At 36.4% G+C, this 18,672-nt stretch overlaps 1 protein-coding gene across 1 annotated transcript in view; it reads right to left on the bottom strand.

Moving 5' to 3' along the window:
* GALNT16 (polypeptide N-acetylgalactosaminyltransferase 16) overlaps positions 1-16,799 on the bottom strand; it is a 112,810-nt gene extending 96,011 nt beyond the window's left edge. Inside the window, exon 1 of the mRNA XM_051977899.1 lies at positions 15,042-16,799. Within this exon, the coding sequence (XP_051833859.1) occupies positions 15,042-15,242 (201 nt within the window). The 5' untranslated portion in view covers positions 15,243-16,799. The remainder of the gene's footprint in view (positions 1-15,041) is intronic.
* Between the last annotated feature and the right edge of the window lie 1,873 nt (positions 16,800-18,672).

Below are 18,672 nucleotides of genomic sequence, written 5' to 3'. Positions count from 1 at the left end.
AGAATGGATTAGATGAGAAAAAGCCCATATGAAAAGCAAGAGGCAAGACTGTCATGTGGGTCAGTGGTGTATCTGTCCTTTCCTTGCTGCACCTTCTCCCAGTGCTCTGGCTCCTCTTCTATAAATGCACTTCTAAAACCAATGAAGATGCAGAAGGGATTTTGAAAAGAGAAAATGAGACAAACTTTGGCTTTAATAGGGTGGGATGATTAGGTCTCACACCAGGAAATCTATTTGAAGGGAGTGAACCCTGAAACTGGATTCGGGGTCTCAGACCCTGGAAAATCTGAGAAAAAGCATACTTTCCTAGACAAGTCTTTTTCAAGTGGTCATTCAATTGGAGATCTTGGTCAAATCACCCTCCATTGTTTTTTTGGGGGTGTCCCGGATCCTCTTCAGGAAATTCCAGGCTCTGGGAAAAAGCCTTCAAAATGATTTTATTCAGTTGGAGATCTGGGGCTGACAATTTTGAACTCCAAATCTCTGCAGAAGTCCAAAGTAAGATTATACTTTGCCAAGGGACTTTTCTTGGCTCAGCTGCCTGCCGGGACTCTTACATGCTGTGAAGATACCCTCTTCTCAGTGATAACCTTTGTTATTTCTCTGATAGGACCTTGCTACTGAGGAGTCTGTCTACCTAGCAAAGCTGGCTTCTCAGTGCCAATAAAATCCCTTTTGCCACTCAGACTTTTCAGGTTTACAAGTTCGTTTTGGATCTGTGTGCCAACAAGAGGAGATTCTTACACCTCAGTTCTCTACCACTAGCACCACATCGTATTCAGTTTTCACAATAATAGTTAACAAATGATCCAACAACTACTGCATTCATCCTTTAATGAGTGATAAAGTGGAATTATTGATTTTATTTTTTTGTTTCCTACTAGAGAAAATTTCAAATGACTCCACTCATTCATTCATCAAATATTTATTAAGCTTATATTATATACCAGGCATTATGGTGGCTTTTTTTTTTTTGGCCCTGACTCATGATTTCATCAGTATGAGGATTTCCTAGTATAGAAACTTCCAACCCTTGATTGCAAGTAGGCAACTTGACTCTAACTCACAGTATTAAAGAGCTGTCTGGAACAATTGTAAAAAATGATTAAGATATAGATCATGCCTTCATGTAGCATATCATCTATCAAGGAAATAAGGCATGAAGAGATGGGATAATAATTAGGCTTCTAACAAGCTTACAAAGGAATGGTGTTCAAAGATACAAAAACTTTCCTTTCCAAATATTTAGCAGTAATAGTCAATGATCAGCCAATAAGTATTTATTAAGCATTATTATATTCCAGGCACTGTTCTAAATAATGGATATTCAAAAAGAGGCAAAAGACAGAACTTAACCTCAAGGAGCTCACAATTTTATGAGGGAGACAGCATGCAAACAACTATGTATGTATATATGTAGGATAAATAGGAAAAAATTCAATAGAAAGAAGAAATTAGAATTTAGAGGTGTTGATGAAGTTTTCCTGAAGAAAGTGGAGATGTAGGTAGGGCTTAAAGAAAAATAAGATAGCCATGGAGAAGAGATGAAGGAATATATTCCAAGCATGGGGGAATAGCCAAAGAAAATACCTAGAGTTAAGAGTTGGAGTGTCTTCTCCAAAGAACAGCAAGGAAACAAGTGTCAGAAGATTTAAAAGGATGTGGTAGGTTGTAAGGTTTTTAAAAGCTGGAAAGTTGAGAAAGAGGAGCTTTGTAATAAATTACTTTGAATGCAAAACAGATTTTATTCTTGATCCTGAAGCTGACAGGGAGCCTCTGGAAACTCTGTGTGTGGGAGTGGGGAGGAGGGTGTTGAACCTACACTTTGGAAAAACTTTGAGATTAATAAAGTACCACTGGAATATTTCAGAGATGGACGAGATTAAGCATCCTTAATTAATTAGTTTGCTGACTTGGTTCAAGTCTAAAGGCCATTGGGGCCTCAAACCCACATTCTAGATTCAACATGCAAAGCAATGAATTAAGTGTTGGTGATACAAAGTTGAAATGCAAACACAGAAGCATAGGAAGAAAGGCAAATGTATTTGTGCAAATAAAAAAGAATTAGATAATGATGATGATGATGATGATGATGATACATTCTAATAGAAAGAGAAGAAACAACTGTCCCCTTAAAACTTTATAATTTAAAAGATTACAAAGAGAGCTAAATGACAGTTGAAGGAGTAATTTGTTCTGTTTTGATATCCTTAAGAAAGAAAAGGGAGAGAAAAAAGAAATATGCTAGGAAAGAAAGGGGGAGAAAGAAAATATTACCAGTTATCTGATACAGTAAGGATACATTACCAAAAAAAAAAATTATACAGATTTGGAAGAAGAAGAAATAGGTGTAACATGAACCTCACATTTATCTCAACATGACATAGGAGAGTCAGACATGACCTTACAAACACAGTTTGATGTAGAAATACATTCAATTCAACAGAGAATGAAAAAAAAAAAAAAAGAACAGGGACTGAGAAATAGGAAATTAAGAGGAAGGAAAGATTCACTGAGATAGATATAAAGAGAAAAAAATAGTGATACACCCACGATATGCCAATAATTTAAATGAAATGGATTAATGCCTACAGAAATATAAAACACTCAGATTAAAGAAAAAGAAATTAAAGGTTTAAATATTCCAAGCATGAGATGTGGGAATAGGGAGCCTAGCTAAATTCTCAAAAATAAAAATTCCAGGACCAAAGGGATTTACATGTGAATTTTATCAAACATTCAAAAAACAATTAATTCCATTTTTACACAAATTGTTTGCAAAGCAGGAAAAAGACGAAATCCTGCTAGATTTCTTTTATGATACAAATATGGCCTTGATACCTTAACCTTAAGAAAATAGAAAGAATACTATAGACCAATATCTCTAATAAATACCAAGGCAAAATTTTAAAATAAAATATTGGCAAAGAAGCCATGATATCAAACATATCAAAGTATCAAAAAGATTATATAATATGAGCCAATTTAATTTGCCAAGATTGCCAAGATTGCAAGTTCAATATCAGGAATAACATGAACAAAACAGACTTTATTAATAGCAAAAACAATAAAAACTATATGATAAAACATACCATCCATTTCTATTTTTAAAAAGTTTTAAAGCACTTTTTCTTTAAAATAATATAGAGTATCTCTGAACCAAGAACCAACATTATTTATATGAAAACATGATAGAGGCCTTTCAAATAGGAAATTAAAAAAACAAAAATTAAAAAAATTGTTTTTAATTCAAATAGGAGAAGCAGCTAGATGGCACAGTAGATAGAGCACCAGCCCAGAAGTCAGCAGGACCTGAGTTCAAATTTGGTTTCAGACTCTTAACACTTCCCAGCTGTGTGACCCTGGGCAAGTCACTTAACCTCAATTGCCTCAGCAAAAAAAAAAAAAATAATAATAATAATAATAATAATTCAAATAGGATTAGGAGAAAAGCAAAGATGTTCATTATCATTCACCATTATTAATAATACAAGCTAAAGCAATGAAACAAGAAAAAGAAATTAATAGAATACACATAGACAAAGAGAAAGCAAAACTAAAACTTTTTATATATGTTTTGATATTCTGTTAAGAGTACCTTAAAGATTCAACTAAAAAATTAATTGAAACAATAAATTCAGCAAAGTTACAAGGTATAAAATAAGCTAATATAAATAATCAGCTTTTCTGAATAATAACAAAAAAGAGAAATTCCACTCAAAATAATTATAGAATTATAGAATGTATTAAATATTTGGAAATCCACCTACTAAGACAAATGCTAGAGCCACCTGAATACAACTGCAAAACACTTAAAAAAATAAAGACAGACAAATATTAGAAGAAATATTAATTGTTCATGCATGGCTGGGTTATGCTAATATAATAAAAATAACAATACTACTTAAATTGATTCACTTATTCATACCAACAAGGTTAACTAATTTGTCATAGAAATCAAGTTATCCAAAAAGGTTCCTTTATGAAGCTAGCAAAACATTACAAAATTCATGTAGAGGAATAAAAAGTCAAGAAGCAAAAAAAAATAATGAAAAAAAAAGTAATGCTCTGGCACACACACTCACAAATACATTTAGTGATATCTATCTATCTATATTTGCCCAGATCTATGATTTCATTACTACAAAAAATTGCCTATGTGGAAGCTCCATATGCAAACTGGTAATCTTTATGTAATTTTCCATTTAGAGAATTGTCTAATAGGGATTATTAGGGATTATTCCAATTTAGAGAGTTGTCAGGGATGGAGAAGTCAATCAACTTGTCTATGGTAACTCAACTAATATATGGCAGTTGTTTCGCAGTCATCCCAGTCATGTCTGACTCTTTGTGACTTCTCTTTGTGGGGCTTTCTTGGTAAAGATAATAATGGCATGCCATTTCCTTCTCCAGCTCATTTTATTGATAATGAACTTGCAAAGAAGGTTAAATGATTTGCCTAGGGTCACACAGCTAGTAAGTGTCTGAGACTGGATTTGAACTTAAGTCCTCCTGACTCCAGGCTCAGTGCTCTATTCATTGTACCATTTAGCTGTCCTAATATGTGGAAAAGATAAAACTTAAAATCAAGGTATTCTTGACTCTAAGGCCATTCCTCCATCCCTTGATGCCTCTTGTCATGTGTTTGTCTATGTATATTCTTGGGAAGCAGCATGATACTTAATACAACTACAAATTCCACTTTTATCATTTATATCTTAGCAGAGAGGTCTTTATATGTGATAAGTGCTCCATATATTTTTAAATGATTAATTTATCAAGTCCATAGTATAATGGACATCTATTGCACAATATAGCCCACAGATAGCATTTAAACCATTCATCTTTTGACTTGTTTCACAGTCTTCCAATCCATTCACCACACAAATTCATAGGAATTTCTCTTACACAAAGGAAGGGGATTTCCAATTCCACGTTTGCTGTTCCTAAAACTTTGCCTTTCTTCAGTCTACATATTTATGATACCTAGGAAAACAAGTAACTATCTGATATATATTCTATTTGGGAAATTTCTAAATTTTAAGATATCAAATAACATAAAAAATAATATCCTAATATATCAATTTTGTGTTCATTATTTTTCATATCAAGATTTAGTATAATGTAGTAGAAATCCACCCGGGTAAGGAATTAAAGAATTATATATATATATATATGCATTGGAAAATCACCAAATATTTTATGGAGCATAATGGATAAAATTGCATTTAAAAGTTTACAATTATCCCTTAAGTGTGAGCATAAACTTCATATTGAATTCACCATTCAAGCTTGAGCTATTCTTTTTTAATGTGATTAAAATTATTTAAAAGTTTGTAATATATTATAGAAATTCTTTTCTTTGCATAAAAAGTAGCATTCTCTCATGCTTATATTATATCGTTTTTTATTTTTATTTTTTTCTAAAGAAATAGGTAAATACTATGAGAATATTAAGAATGTATCCTAAGTCAGAAGATAGAATCCCTTTGAAACTAATTTGGTTGTACTATCTACTTTTAAATTAATTTTTTGTTGTGAAATGTTATTAATCAGCCAAAGAGTCCATATAAATTATGATGTATTTAAGTTATTTGTACAGGTTATTAAGAGAATCTTTTTGTTTTGTTTTGGAATTTTGTAAATTTTTTGTTGATGCTTTTCTTGCTTTTACATCACCCTTCCTTTTTTACTCTCTCCCTATCTTCTCCATTTATAAACCACATAACTTTCTCTTAAAACAAGGCAAAACAGTTAAGCAAAACAGACCAACAGGAGAACTATGTCTGATGACATTTGCAACAGTCTACATCTATAGCTCACTAATTCTCTTCCAAGTGGAGGGAAATCTGTTTCATAATCATTCTTCTAGAACTAAGATTGGTCATTTCATTTAATAAGAATTGTGATGTCTTTTTCATTATGATGATCACTGTACATATCAATCCCTTGGTTCTGCCTTCTTCACAATAGTTCAAATATATCTTCCAATATTTCTTCATATTCTTTCTGCAATTCTTTAGTACACACATATTCCCAGGAATCCTAGGAATATATATGTTTGTGTATATTTATTGTTTTATACGTATATAATGTATATGTTATATGTGCATATATACATATATGTATATATACTTATATCCCTTTATTTTATTTATATTTTATATGTATATATGTATATGTGCATATACATATATAATATATATTCCCAGGAATCTTTATATCCTTTTATTGCTTATATACACATATATAATATCAGATATAATTTTTTATCTTGAAAGTTTGGTTTTGAGAATAAAGACAAGTTTTATATATTTTTTGAAAGTTTCACAGGAATAAAGGGAAGAACAGTATCCTATGGGAAATTTAGATGGCTTCTACAATGGCACTGAAATAAATTTCTTCCTTCAATTAAAGGAATACAAAAGAAAACTAAAAAAATAACTAATACTTTTGGCTTTTTTATTATTACAAATAAATGAGAAAAAGCAGGGCCAGAAAGTACATACTAATAATGACCATATGAGAAGAAAAGGGAAGAAAAATGAATACCAAAAAAATCTTGATGAAAACTTTCAATAACTGAAAAATTATGACATTTACAAAATTTGTTTATCTAAGTTGCATGGGTATTTAATATTATTTATAATTAATTCCAAAAGATCAAAAATAGTTATAGTTGTGCTATTACTCAACACAAGATTGCATAATATATAATTAAAAGAAAGAACTTGATAGCTAAACATACTAAATGTATAATCTTATAAAGGGGGAAAAGTAACATAATCAGGATCCCAAAAGTATAAGAATCCTTCAGTAGATCTATACAGAGTAAAATACTGGGTCAATCATGAGAATATCAGAGAACTGAGTTATGAAAGAGTTCTTCTTTTCTTCAATAGATTTATACTTAAGAAAAGTACCCTAATGATAGTAATGTACTTCAATGAGCTACTAAAAATAGGACCATAGATTTGAAATTGAAATGAAAACTCAGAGGGCTTTTAGTCAAAGTTCTTCATTTTGGTAGATGAAGAAATTAAGACAAAGAGAATTGAAAAGATAGCTGGTACGTGACATATAGTACACAGATAGTACATAAAAGAGGCATCATTTGAATACTGATTCTCTGATTCTGAAGCAAGTGCTTTTTTCACTGTTCTACACTATCTTCTAAATGTGAATGTATCTACTTCTAGTAATACTTAAGTGACAAATAGCTTTTCAGAGCATTTCTAGTTCAAAAGCCAACCAGAACCCCACTATTTGTTCATACTAGAATCTCTCAACACTGTGATTATGTCTCAATACACAATAAAACTTACCACCTTCCTTCTCTAATCCTGCCTGGGAGAAACATAACTCTTTAGGGGAAAAGTTCCTGAGTACTAATGATTAATTCATGCCATTCTGTGGAATGGGGGTGTGGGTGGGGAAACATCTTACTGTTGCAGAGTAATCCTTTTCATTTTTTTTTTAAGACTATAGCTCCCATTCCCCATTAGTAGAGTCCATCCACATTATTTTCACTTTTCTCATTTGACAATTCATGATCCTATTTGGGGTTTTCTTGGCAAAGACATTGCAATGGTTTCCCATTTCCTTTTACAACTCATTTTATAGATGAGAAAACTGAGGCAAACTTAACTGAGGTTAAGTAACTTGTTCAGGGTTTCACAGCTAGTAAATGTCTGAGGCCAAATTTGAAATCAAGATTTGTCTTCTTGATTTCAGACTCTGACTACATCCACACTGTCACTCAGCACCCCTACCCTTGATTTATTCCTCTTACTTTAAGTAGATGACCTCATCATTTTCATATGCCTCCTCTGAAACTTTGATGTCACTATAATGATGATTACTATTTCACTTGTGTCCTTCATTCCTTCCTTTACTCCCTTCTGAATTTTTGTTTTTATGATTAATACTTGTGAGAATATACTATGTTATCTAGAAAGATATGAAACACTATTATTGCTATGAAAGATTATAAAATGTAATCCTTGCCTTTAAGGAACTTTTAATCTAACTAGGCATGCAAGACATATATAAATGATAGCAAATATAGACAACATATAATTAAGTACCTAATAATTTTGTGGGAAAGATGACAAGTATTATACACATTCATAGAAGAAATCAGTCATGGGATAAATTATACAAAGGATCATAAATGGTAGATATTTTCATTTATAGATAGGTAATAAACACTCTTGATACCTTCAAATTGCTGGTAAGTGCTTAACTTCAGATTTTCTAAAAGATGGGGAGAATTCAAGTCTCTCTCTGTGTCTCTGTCTCTCTGCATATATATATATATATATATTATATATATATATATATATATATATATATATATATATATATGTATATGTATGTATATGTGTGTGTGTGTGTGTGTGTGTATTCTATGAAGCTCTTATTTCTAAAGGAATTTTTTTGGACTTATGGTTTGAGAAGGGAGAATGAGGGTAATCATGACAGCTCTGCTTTTGAGATATAGTGATTTTAATCTTTTAAAATTATGTAATCCAATCTTATTACAGAGCTTTATTTTTTTTTTCCTCCAGGATAACATGCTCTGAATTCTACAACATAAACTTCCCAAAAGCAAAATATATTTTGAAGAAATAATTATCTAAGAATCACTGTTCTGTGAAACACTTGAGTCTTCATAAATCAAGGTAAATTCCAGAGTATACAAAAGTCCTCCAAAATGGCCCACATTCTAGAGAGATTAAATTCTATATGCCTAAAGCATTTCTAGTTTGAAAGCTTATAAACTTACAAGCCTGAGACTCTGGAGGTACATATTTGTAGAGCACAGGTCTTCCAGAAGTCACCAGGATCAACCACAAAGTTTGAGGAGGCAAGAATAGAGAAGAGTTACTAAAATTTCTTTTTCATTTAATAAGGGAAGCAATGCAGCTTTTAAAAAATAACATATTACTTTTAAAAGTTACTGTTCAAGGAGCAGCTACATGGTGCAGTGGATAGAGCACCTACCCTGAAGTCAAGAGGACCTGAGTTCAAATGTGACTTCAGACATTTAACAATTCCTAGCTGTGTGACCCCAATTGCCTCAGCAAAGAAAAAAAAAGTAATTGTCCCAAAAAAGACAAAACTCTGTATTCCTTCCTGAATAAGCTCAAATCTACAACTTATTTTTTCCTGAATGTGGTGTGATGAAAGATCAAGTTCAAATCCTGGTTCTTCCTCTTAATAAGGGAGCTCCTGTCTTATAAAATGGAAATACAAATTCTTGTACTCTTATGCCTATCAGAGTTGTTACAAGGATTAGATAAGATAATGTATTTTGTAAACAAGAACACAGTAAACTTTTGTTATTTTCTGGCTCCCAAATACAGATGCGTCTTTTCTCGTGAATGAATAAGTTGGCCTCAAAAGGTAGGACTGCCTAAGTCATAGTTCTAATATATAGAACTGATCATGTCCTTACTCTACTCAATGTCTTTGTATTGTCTCCACATTCCAAATCCAACCAATCTTCTCAAATTTATTTTACAATCTACATAACCTTTGGTGTTAACAAATAACAAAATCCTGGCTTATCCTATATTTAATGTATTATTAGCCTGAATGCTTGTATGAGAACTGAAGGCCCTTTTACCATTTTTTTAGAGATCTAAATATGAGCTATATTCTGATATTCTCATAGAAGATGACGGATGGGAACAATACAATTTAAATTATGATGCTCTTCTCACTCTGTTGTTATTATTTGCTTGCATTTTGTTTTCTTTATCAGTTTTTCTTTTTCTTCCTTCTTGATCTGATTTTTCTTGTGCAGCAAGATAACTATATAACTATGCATACATATATTGGATTTAACACGTATTTCAACATATTTAACATGTATTGCACTACCTGCCAGCTGGGGGGGAGGAGAAAATTTGGAACAAAAGGTTTTGCAAGATTCAATATTGGAAAATTTTACCCATGCATATGCTTTGTAAATAAAAAGCTTTAATAAACAAATAAATTATGATGCTCTCAGAAGAAATCATGATAGGGAGCACAAATCAAAAAGACATTCAGGGGGTTATTCCTAAAGCTAATCCAGTCCATAAAAAGTCAGAACTTCAGTTCTAGTTTATGAATTCCACATCTAAAATAAAAAGTCCCCAGGATTTAGTGGACTATAAGTCTAGTATATGTCAATCAAATGACTTGATAATTAGTAAAGCTGACATAAATTTAAGCTGTGTTAAAAGAAGGAAGTATAGGTTTCAGAACAAGAGCAGTACTCATGGGTATTCTTCCCTGTCAGACCACGATTGCTATTTCATTCAGGCTTAGGTGCCAATCCTGAAGAGCAGAGTCCAGTCAGAATGGAAAAGATGCTATAAATCATGTCTATTTGAGGACTGGTTGAAGAAATGGAGACATTTATATAGGGGGAATATGACAGCTTTCTCCAAGGACTGTCATGTTATAAGTATTTTATGTGAACCTACAAATAGAACTAGGAATCACAGATAGAATTTGCAGGGGAACAAAATTTGGAAAAAAATTTATAAAAGTGGAATAATTCAAATGATGAGAGGCTAGATGATCCATTTATCAGGAATATAGAAAGGGTTCTTGCACAAACATGTTTGGAACTAGATGACTTTTTAAGTCACTTTCAATATAGGAGATACCATAATTTAATAATAACTAGGATTTATATAGCATTTCAAAATTTGAAAAGCACAATACATATGTTTGATCATTTTATCCTTAACAACAGCACTGTAGGGTAGGTACTATTATTCTCATACCCCTTTCACAGATAAAGAAACGAGGCGCAGAGGGACTATGTGACTTGTCCAGGTCACATGATTAATGTCTAAGGCAGGATTTAGATCTCCCTGAATCCAAGAATCTCTTGCTTTATCTAAAAGTTCACCACCTGGCTGCCTAATTATTTTGCAAATTATGTTATGTCAAAGTTCCAAATATAACATTCTGAGTTGCCCACAAAGAAACAATGTCTGTATCTTCCTTTGGCTCTTATATACATACCAAAGTCAAAAATTTGAAAAGACAAAATTCAATTAGTGATTTCATATGGGGATGGGATAGATGTCAGAAGGAGGAAAACAAATATTAAGTTCTTACTAAAAGCCAGATATTTTACTAAGCAATTTACAAATATTATTTCATTTAATCCTCACAACAACCCAGTGTGGTATAGGTGCTGCTACTATCCCCATTTTACCTCTAAAGAAACTGAGGCAGAAGATCATATAGTCCAGTTATTATAAAAGAGTTATGCTGAGAAAATGGGAATCCAGACTCCTAGAACATGTTATTAAGTTAGGAAAAAATAGGCTGCACATTTAGATTACTTATTCATTCATTCATTATTTGACTTTTATTAAGTATCTACTTTGTATGATACACCTTGCTAGATGCTAAAAGAGGTACAAGAATAAATTCCCTCTCTTCCTAGGCATTTGGCACACTTTTGTACTTCTTCCTGGAAGGCAATGATGACTCTGCTACATTTTCTCTGCCTCTCACCATCAGCTGCAGTACATAGGTCTGAAACATCCTCATGAAGTATTTTGACTTAACTAGCCAGGAAAATAACTTGGACACAAAGAGAATGAAATCAGTAGTTTCCAAACTTCAGGAAGAGAGGAAAATCTCTGCTGCATCTGCAACTTGTAAGAGAGTTTAATACCCAAAGAAAGTGCTGGTATTATTTATCCGGTTAACTTCAAAGATCCCAGCTTTAGGAGAATCAGTTCAGGCCAGGGTGGCATGAAATGAAAAGCTGAGGAACATGACCAAAGGATTCAAGGGCCAGAGACCTCGGGGGAGTAAGGGAATCAAAAGGGCCCATCAATGCCTGCTTGCTGTCTCTCTCTGCCATCTCCCTCCCACCCCAGCATCTCACATCTGCCTGTTATTTTCCCCCATCTCTAGCTTCCTTTTTCATTCTCTACATCTCACTTTTTTCGTGAAAGTGAAGCCTCTTGAGACTTTATTATCCCATTAATTTAACAAATGCTAAGCACTGCTATGTGTATAGAGAACACTGAACTGGTAAGATAAATGAATAGAACACATGGACCCTGGAAATTGAATAGTAAAACAATATAAGAAATGCAATGAGGTAGTATGATAATCTGTGTCAAAGGAGTGGTATAGACAATTAGTGCTATAAATATTTACTGACTAAATGAATGAATTCAGAGGACATTATAGAGATCACAGCTTGGAGAAGACTTTTCAATTTTCTCTAAATTTAGCATCCCTTTCCCCTTGATCCTTACTTTTCTCCCAATCATTTTTCCAATGCCTGGATTTGAATAAATCCACTTTCCAAACCATTGCTCTATATCTATTTTGTAACAATACATTTAAGTATTGCTCTAATCTGGCCCTATAGAGATTAGAAAAAATCCCTTCCTTAAAAGAAATTTGGCCAATCAAAAATCCAACTCACCATCTTTAGGGGACTCTCAGCTGGACTTGGGCAAGATTCCAGGCTAACCAGACAGGAAATTCAAAGAAGCATTGAGTAGGGGTAGGGGTGAGGACAAAAGAGAAGAATTTGAGACCAAAGCCTTCCAAGATGCAGAAAATCTAAAAGATAAAAATTTTGTCAAGACCCAGATCCAGGATCTTTTAAGCAGTAAGGCTGAAACATTTCTCTTATTCTTGCCTCCTTTAATCCATTTCCTCCTTTCTGCACCATGGAGAGGGATATAGCATTTCGTTGTAAATATTTATCACAACCAATGGAAATTATATGCGGAAAGAACTAGAGATCCGGGTCTCTTTGTCTCTCCGGGGTTTAAGAGCAGACCCAAATGCTGTTCAAGAAAATTAAGAGTAACCGAATGATTCTACTGGACTTCGGGGGCTATTTTGGTTCATTTTGTTGGGATTTATTTTGGATTTCAAATACTGAAACATTTTTTTCTTTATCAACTTCCCCTCCCTAATAATCAACATAAATAGGGTTTTATCGTTAAAATCGTTCCACCAGATATGAGGAAAACTGGGACACAAAAAAGGTAACAAGTCACCCTTGGAAGAGACACTTAGAGAACTAAGAAGGGAGAATCACGTTCAGAGTACTTGTCTCTGTACATGTCCACTATGCCTCCCAAGTCAAAAATCTAGATTGCTATTATTTGTTTAAATGGAAAAATACCTACAGCAGTTGTGGAAAGGCTCTCAAGGCATTTTTCAATTGTCCCTCCAGTTCACTAGCGGAAGTGAGTGGCACTTAAACTCCGGGCTCTGGAGTTTCTTGAATTTCTTGAATCCCCCTTCCAGTTTTCTTCTCTTCCTTTCATAGCAAATGCTCTTCTCAGATTCTCCATGTTCCCAGTTCTTCCCTTTCCCACCTCCTCTTGCTTCTTCCTCTTCCTATCTTTCTGGTAATACTCTTTGCTTCAGTCCCCCACAGGCAGTCCATTTTTTCTACTTCTCCAGTCTTAAAGTTCCCTCCGGAACTGGAAGCCTTAAGGATACCTACAACTTCATAATGGGGGCGTGGGCGGTCGAAGCCTGCTTTTCCTACAGTGTGTTTGGCCTTCCAGCACACCGTACCAACCAAAGGGTTGAGGGAATCAGTAGATGCCCCCCGGAGGTCAACTAAGGGCTTTGAACTAACAGAGGGCCTCGAGATGGATCAGACAGAGGAGATGGAGCTAGGGCAGCTCGAAGCTGGCTCTAAGTCCTGACACCCTCACCGCCTCGTCCCCCTAGCCTAGACCGCGCTGTCTTTGTTTCTAAGTTTCTTTTGACGTTTCAGATCTGACCTCCTGTGGAGTGCATCATGTGGACTCCCCCTCTCCACCCCACCACGCATCTCACATTGCTGCAACCCGTGGGCGCCCCCTGAGACTTCGCAGGATAGGAGAGGAGAGAGCAGGGAGAGTGGAGGATGCAAAGTCCTCTAAGCCAAAGAATTTTTGTCCGTACAGCTCCATCTAACTGGGAGACCGGAGGAAAGCGGAATAAGGACGAAGAAACCCTCAGTCTCACATCCTCTTCATTAAACACATAAGCACGCGTGCGCGAACACACACACGGCAGTTAAGTGGGAGAAGAACCTTGGGAATCAGGTCTCTGCAGAAATTGGGAAAAGTTGGGAATGGATGGGAGGACAAGGATCCAGAAGAGAATGCTCGAGTTTGCAGGGCTCTATCCTGCGAGCAACCCTTCTAGGTTCCAGACGTCCTAGCGACAAGCCAAGCTGACGAGTGGAATGCCATCCTAGCTGCGATCTAACCGCTCAGCCTGGCAGGGCCTCCTCGCCCGGGTGCTGGAGCCCAGAGCCAGCTCCACGCACAGAACATTTTGTCTTCTCCCACGGACTAGGGCCCAGGATGCCGCGGTCTCCGGCGAATCTCGCTCCACTGCAGCCAGCATTTGGAGAGCCGGCGCAGCCAAAATCCAGCCGGCGGCCAAGGAGGCGCGCTGTGCTCAGTGCGTCCCCGCGGTCTCCCCCTCCCTCCTCTCTGCGCCTGGGAGAGCTGCCACATCTTTCTCGCGAGCAGCAGCAACCCGTGCAAGTCTGGCCCGCCAAACTCACAAGACACTTTTTTCTCCAGCCTGTCAATTCGTTTCCTCTTTCCACCCCTATTCTCTCATCACTTTTTCCTTCAAAAACAGTGGCACTGTCCCTCCTTTGGACCACCCTTACCTCCCCCCCCCCCCCATTCCGGCCCCACACACAAACACACAATTCTCTTCTTCCCAATCCCCAGGCCCACCCCTTTCCATCATTGTAAATGTTGCCATAACAACGGGCAGGAATTATCCAACATATACAAAGATGTCCAGGCAAAGCTCGCAGCTGCCCCCGCCCACACTAGCTCTCTTGTCAAACGGGGCCCGGCTGTCCCTCGGGATAGCACCTCGCACTGGGACCGCCCTACTCTATGCAATTTCTCAGCGACTGGGGGGAAGGGTACGGCAGGAGGAGTGGAGAATGGAATGAACATAGAGGGGAAGAAGGGAGAGAGACCGGGCTCTATCTCGCCTCCTCTTGCCAACTGGGTCTTACTCACAATGAGGGGGATAGTCCGGTCTTCTCTGTGGAGTTCCAGCCTACCAGCTGGTCTCTGTCCGTTCCTGCCACCTCCGCCGCTGCTAGGAGATCGGCTGGAGGATGCTGAATGGGATCTGTTGTCCTGCCATAAGTAATAGAAAGTGCCCAAGATCCAGGCGACCGTCAGGATTGCGATGGCATTAGCGCGGATCCTTCTCATGTTGAAAAGCCCAGTGCTGCGAGCCGGGAGTAAACTAAAGATGTGGCTTGGTAGGTTAGGGTAAGTAGGGGTGGGGGGTAGAAGGAGTTGGGGAGGGAGGGAAGGAAAGAAGAGGGTGGATAGTCGGGGGGGGGGGGGGGCGCGACAATATGGATAGGGTTTTCTGTTTCTTCCGAGCTTTGGCTGGCTCTCTCAGTCACAGCTGTTTGTTTTAGCTCTTGTCTCACTGCTCAGTCCTGCAGAGCAGAAAAAGGAGAGAGGTGGAGGGGGTTGGGGGAAGAGATAGAAGGAGAGTGGAAGAGATCCTCACGGTCCTAATGCCCTTCAGACCACGAGTCTGGCCCTTACAAAAGAGCACATCATTTCCAAACTCTCTCCCCAACACCCTATGGTCTAGCGAACCGGGAACTTCTTTAGTTTCCCATCGTCCCTCAAAGGGGCAAGACAGGTGGCAAGAAGAGGTTCCTTAAAAAGAGCAAAGTTTCTGTGGGGTGGCTGGATGGGCTTAATATCCACTGAAACATAGAATATTAGAGCCGGAAAGTACCTCAGAGATTTTAACTCTTCCAATCCCTTCATTTTCCTACAAGTCGGGATTTCTTCTTTGCGGTTACTCTACCTTGATTATATTTATAATTGGGAAAGAAGAGAACAAGCCTTTTATACAGTACCTACTATGTGTCAGACACTGTGTCTAAGTACTTTACAAATAATATTTCATTTGATTCTCAAGACCACCCTCCCAGGTAGGTACTATTATCACCCCTATTTTAAAGTTGAATAAACTGAGGAAATTAAGTGTCACCCCCCCCCCCCAGTCATTAAGTTCTGAGAATGAATTTGAACTCAGCTTTTACTAACTCTAGACCCAGTGCTTTTAATCTACTGCACCACGCAGCTGCTTCTAATTGGTATACAAGTCACATACCTACCAATAGGATTGGGACCTTGGAGGTCATACACTGAACTGGTTTTCATCTTTGAATTGACAGATTCTAGCACAAAGTAAACCGTTAATAAGTGTTTCTGAATTTGATTTTACAAATTAAAAAAAAAAAAAGATCCAAAAGTGACTTAGATTAGGATTTCTATGAGACCTTTGAGAAGGAACCTGGTTCACCAGGACTTCGTGAGGAAGATTGCTGACTTTGCCAGAGGGATTTCTACTTGGGATCAGAATCTTTTCCTTCCCTAGGAGGCAAAGCAGTGTCTTCCATGCCATGCTTTCCTGAAGGCTCACACGAGATGTGGAAGCTAAAGAATACCAGGAAGATTTTAGTTAAGTGAGAGTCCTGAATCTCACTTTAGATGTGGTGTTATTTCAGTCACACGTGGCTCTGGTTTCCCACCCCCTCCCACTCTGGAATTTTACATTAAAATAGTGTGACCTATCAGTCCTATTATTTATTCTTAAAAACTAAGAGAGGGTGAAACTGTAGATAGATCATTCACCTTGGAGTCAGGAGGACCTGAGTTCAAATTTGTCCTCAGACGCTTAATGCTTGCTAGCTGTGTAACCTGAATTGCCTTAGCCACAAAAAAAAAAAAAAAAAAAAAAAAAAAAAAAAAAAAAAAGGCGGGGAGGAGGGGGAGGGGAATTGGGGAAAAAAAACTAAGAAAGGGAATGAAAAAGCCAGACTGTGATTGAGTATAGCTGGGATGCTTTAAAAACATGATTGGCTCCCACACCAAGGATATATCAGAAATCTAGGGAAATTCTCATCTTGTGTTCCTTTTTACACATCCCGATTCTAATTTCCTGTTCCCCTAACTTTACCCTTACTGTTAACTTACTTTTAAACTTCTTGAAAATCGCTCTCCTTTCACCTTTTACCCCTTTTCCAGACCAGTGCTATGGTTTAAAAAACAACAACAACGACAACAACAACAACCTTTCTGCTTTGCAGAACATGAAATTTTCAAAATCTGAGCTAGAATTAGAGCTCCAATATTTCTAAATCCCTCTCTCTCCCAGCCCCACTCTTATAAAAAGTCACCTCTTGTCACCTTTCTTGTTCCAGGGGAGGGCAGAACTCTATGCCTGGAAAACTTTTGCCTACATTCCTGGCATTATTCTGAATCCCTTTTGATTTGAGGTGAGAAACTGGCAACTTGACTTATTATCTTAGAACCCAAATTTAGTTTTTACTTCTATCCCCAAACCATGTCATCAAAAACTTTTCCTTCTCTTTTTTCTCCTTTAAGTATAATTCTTAGAAAGTCTCTCCTTTTTCATTTTTCTCCTTTTCTTTTGCAAACTTCAAGCTCCCCCAAACCTTCCCAATATCTGCCCCCTCTTTACTTTCCCTCCTTTGACAAACTTTAGCATCTGAAAGCACTCCTTCCTAGAAAGTTGTTGCCATTTTTAAGTTCTAAGGAGGTAACCTTGTGGGGCTGAGCTAACATTATACATAGCTTTCAAGTTCCTTCTAGTGTTCTCCTGATTATCAGGCAACAAGAAAAAAAATCATTTGACTATTAACAAAGGCATTTATGAAAATGTCATAGTAAGAATAGTAGCTGCCAAATGTTACCCCACACACAAACTTGAGGCTAACTTTCCTGGAAATATATGCAAAACACATTCAAAAGTTGGCACAAATTTAAAATATAATGGACACTCACAACTGTTAGCACTGCAGGGCCTAAAAAAAATCCTTTCTCTATTCATATCTTCAAAGTTCCAGTTAGGTGCTGCATGTCAGATGGATGGATTTCTCAGAAGGGGTCCCAGAGTTTGCTGTCTCCACAGCTCAACTCTCCCTCACCAGAACTGTGTCTGTCTTGAGTCTATAGCTAGCTTTTTACTCTGCTACCAAGAGTCCTATTCATTAAAGCAACTTCTTCCCTTGAAAGATTGAATTTTTGTAACTGTCTGTCTGGAGTATATGTCTGTTCCCTGAACTGTGTATTTTTTAAAATTAAATGTTATTTATTTTTCAATCATCAAAATCCATCTTCCCTCCATCTCACACCTCCACTACTCCCTAAATTAAAAAGAAAAACAAACCCCTATTACAAATATATAGCCAAAACAAATTTCCACATTGTCAATGTCCAATATGTCTTATTCTCTACATCCTTTACCTCTGTCAGGACGTGGGTAGCATACATTATCAATAGTAAGTTGTTTAATATATTGGACTACTTGCCATCTAGGGGAAGCAGGGTGGAGGAAAGGGAGAAAATTGGAAAATTGGTATATATGTTCAAAAGGTTTTGAATAATAAAAAGCTTTAATGAAGAAAAAATAGTGTTATTCTTATAAAACAATTATCATTGTATAAATCATTCTCTTACCTCACTCTGTCTCAACTCTTAAAAGTTTTTTCAGACTTCTATGAAATTATGTCCTGCATACTTTCTTATAATACAACAGTACTCTATTGCTATTATATATTATAATTTGTCTAGCCATTCTCTAATTGAT

Source organism: Antechinus flavipes, chromosome 2 (assembly GCF_016432865.1).
Source record: "Antechinus flavipes isolate AdamAnt ecotype Samford, QLD, Australia chromosome 2, AdamAnt_v2, whole genome shotgun sequence".
NCBI classification, from domain to species: domain Eukaryota; kingdom Metazoa; phylum Chordata; class Mammalia; order Dasyuromorphia; family Dasyuridae; genus Antechinus; species Antechinus flavipes.
Note: the sequence above shows the minus strand (reverse complement) of the source record. Positions and strands in the feature narration are given on the sequence as shown.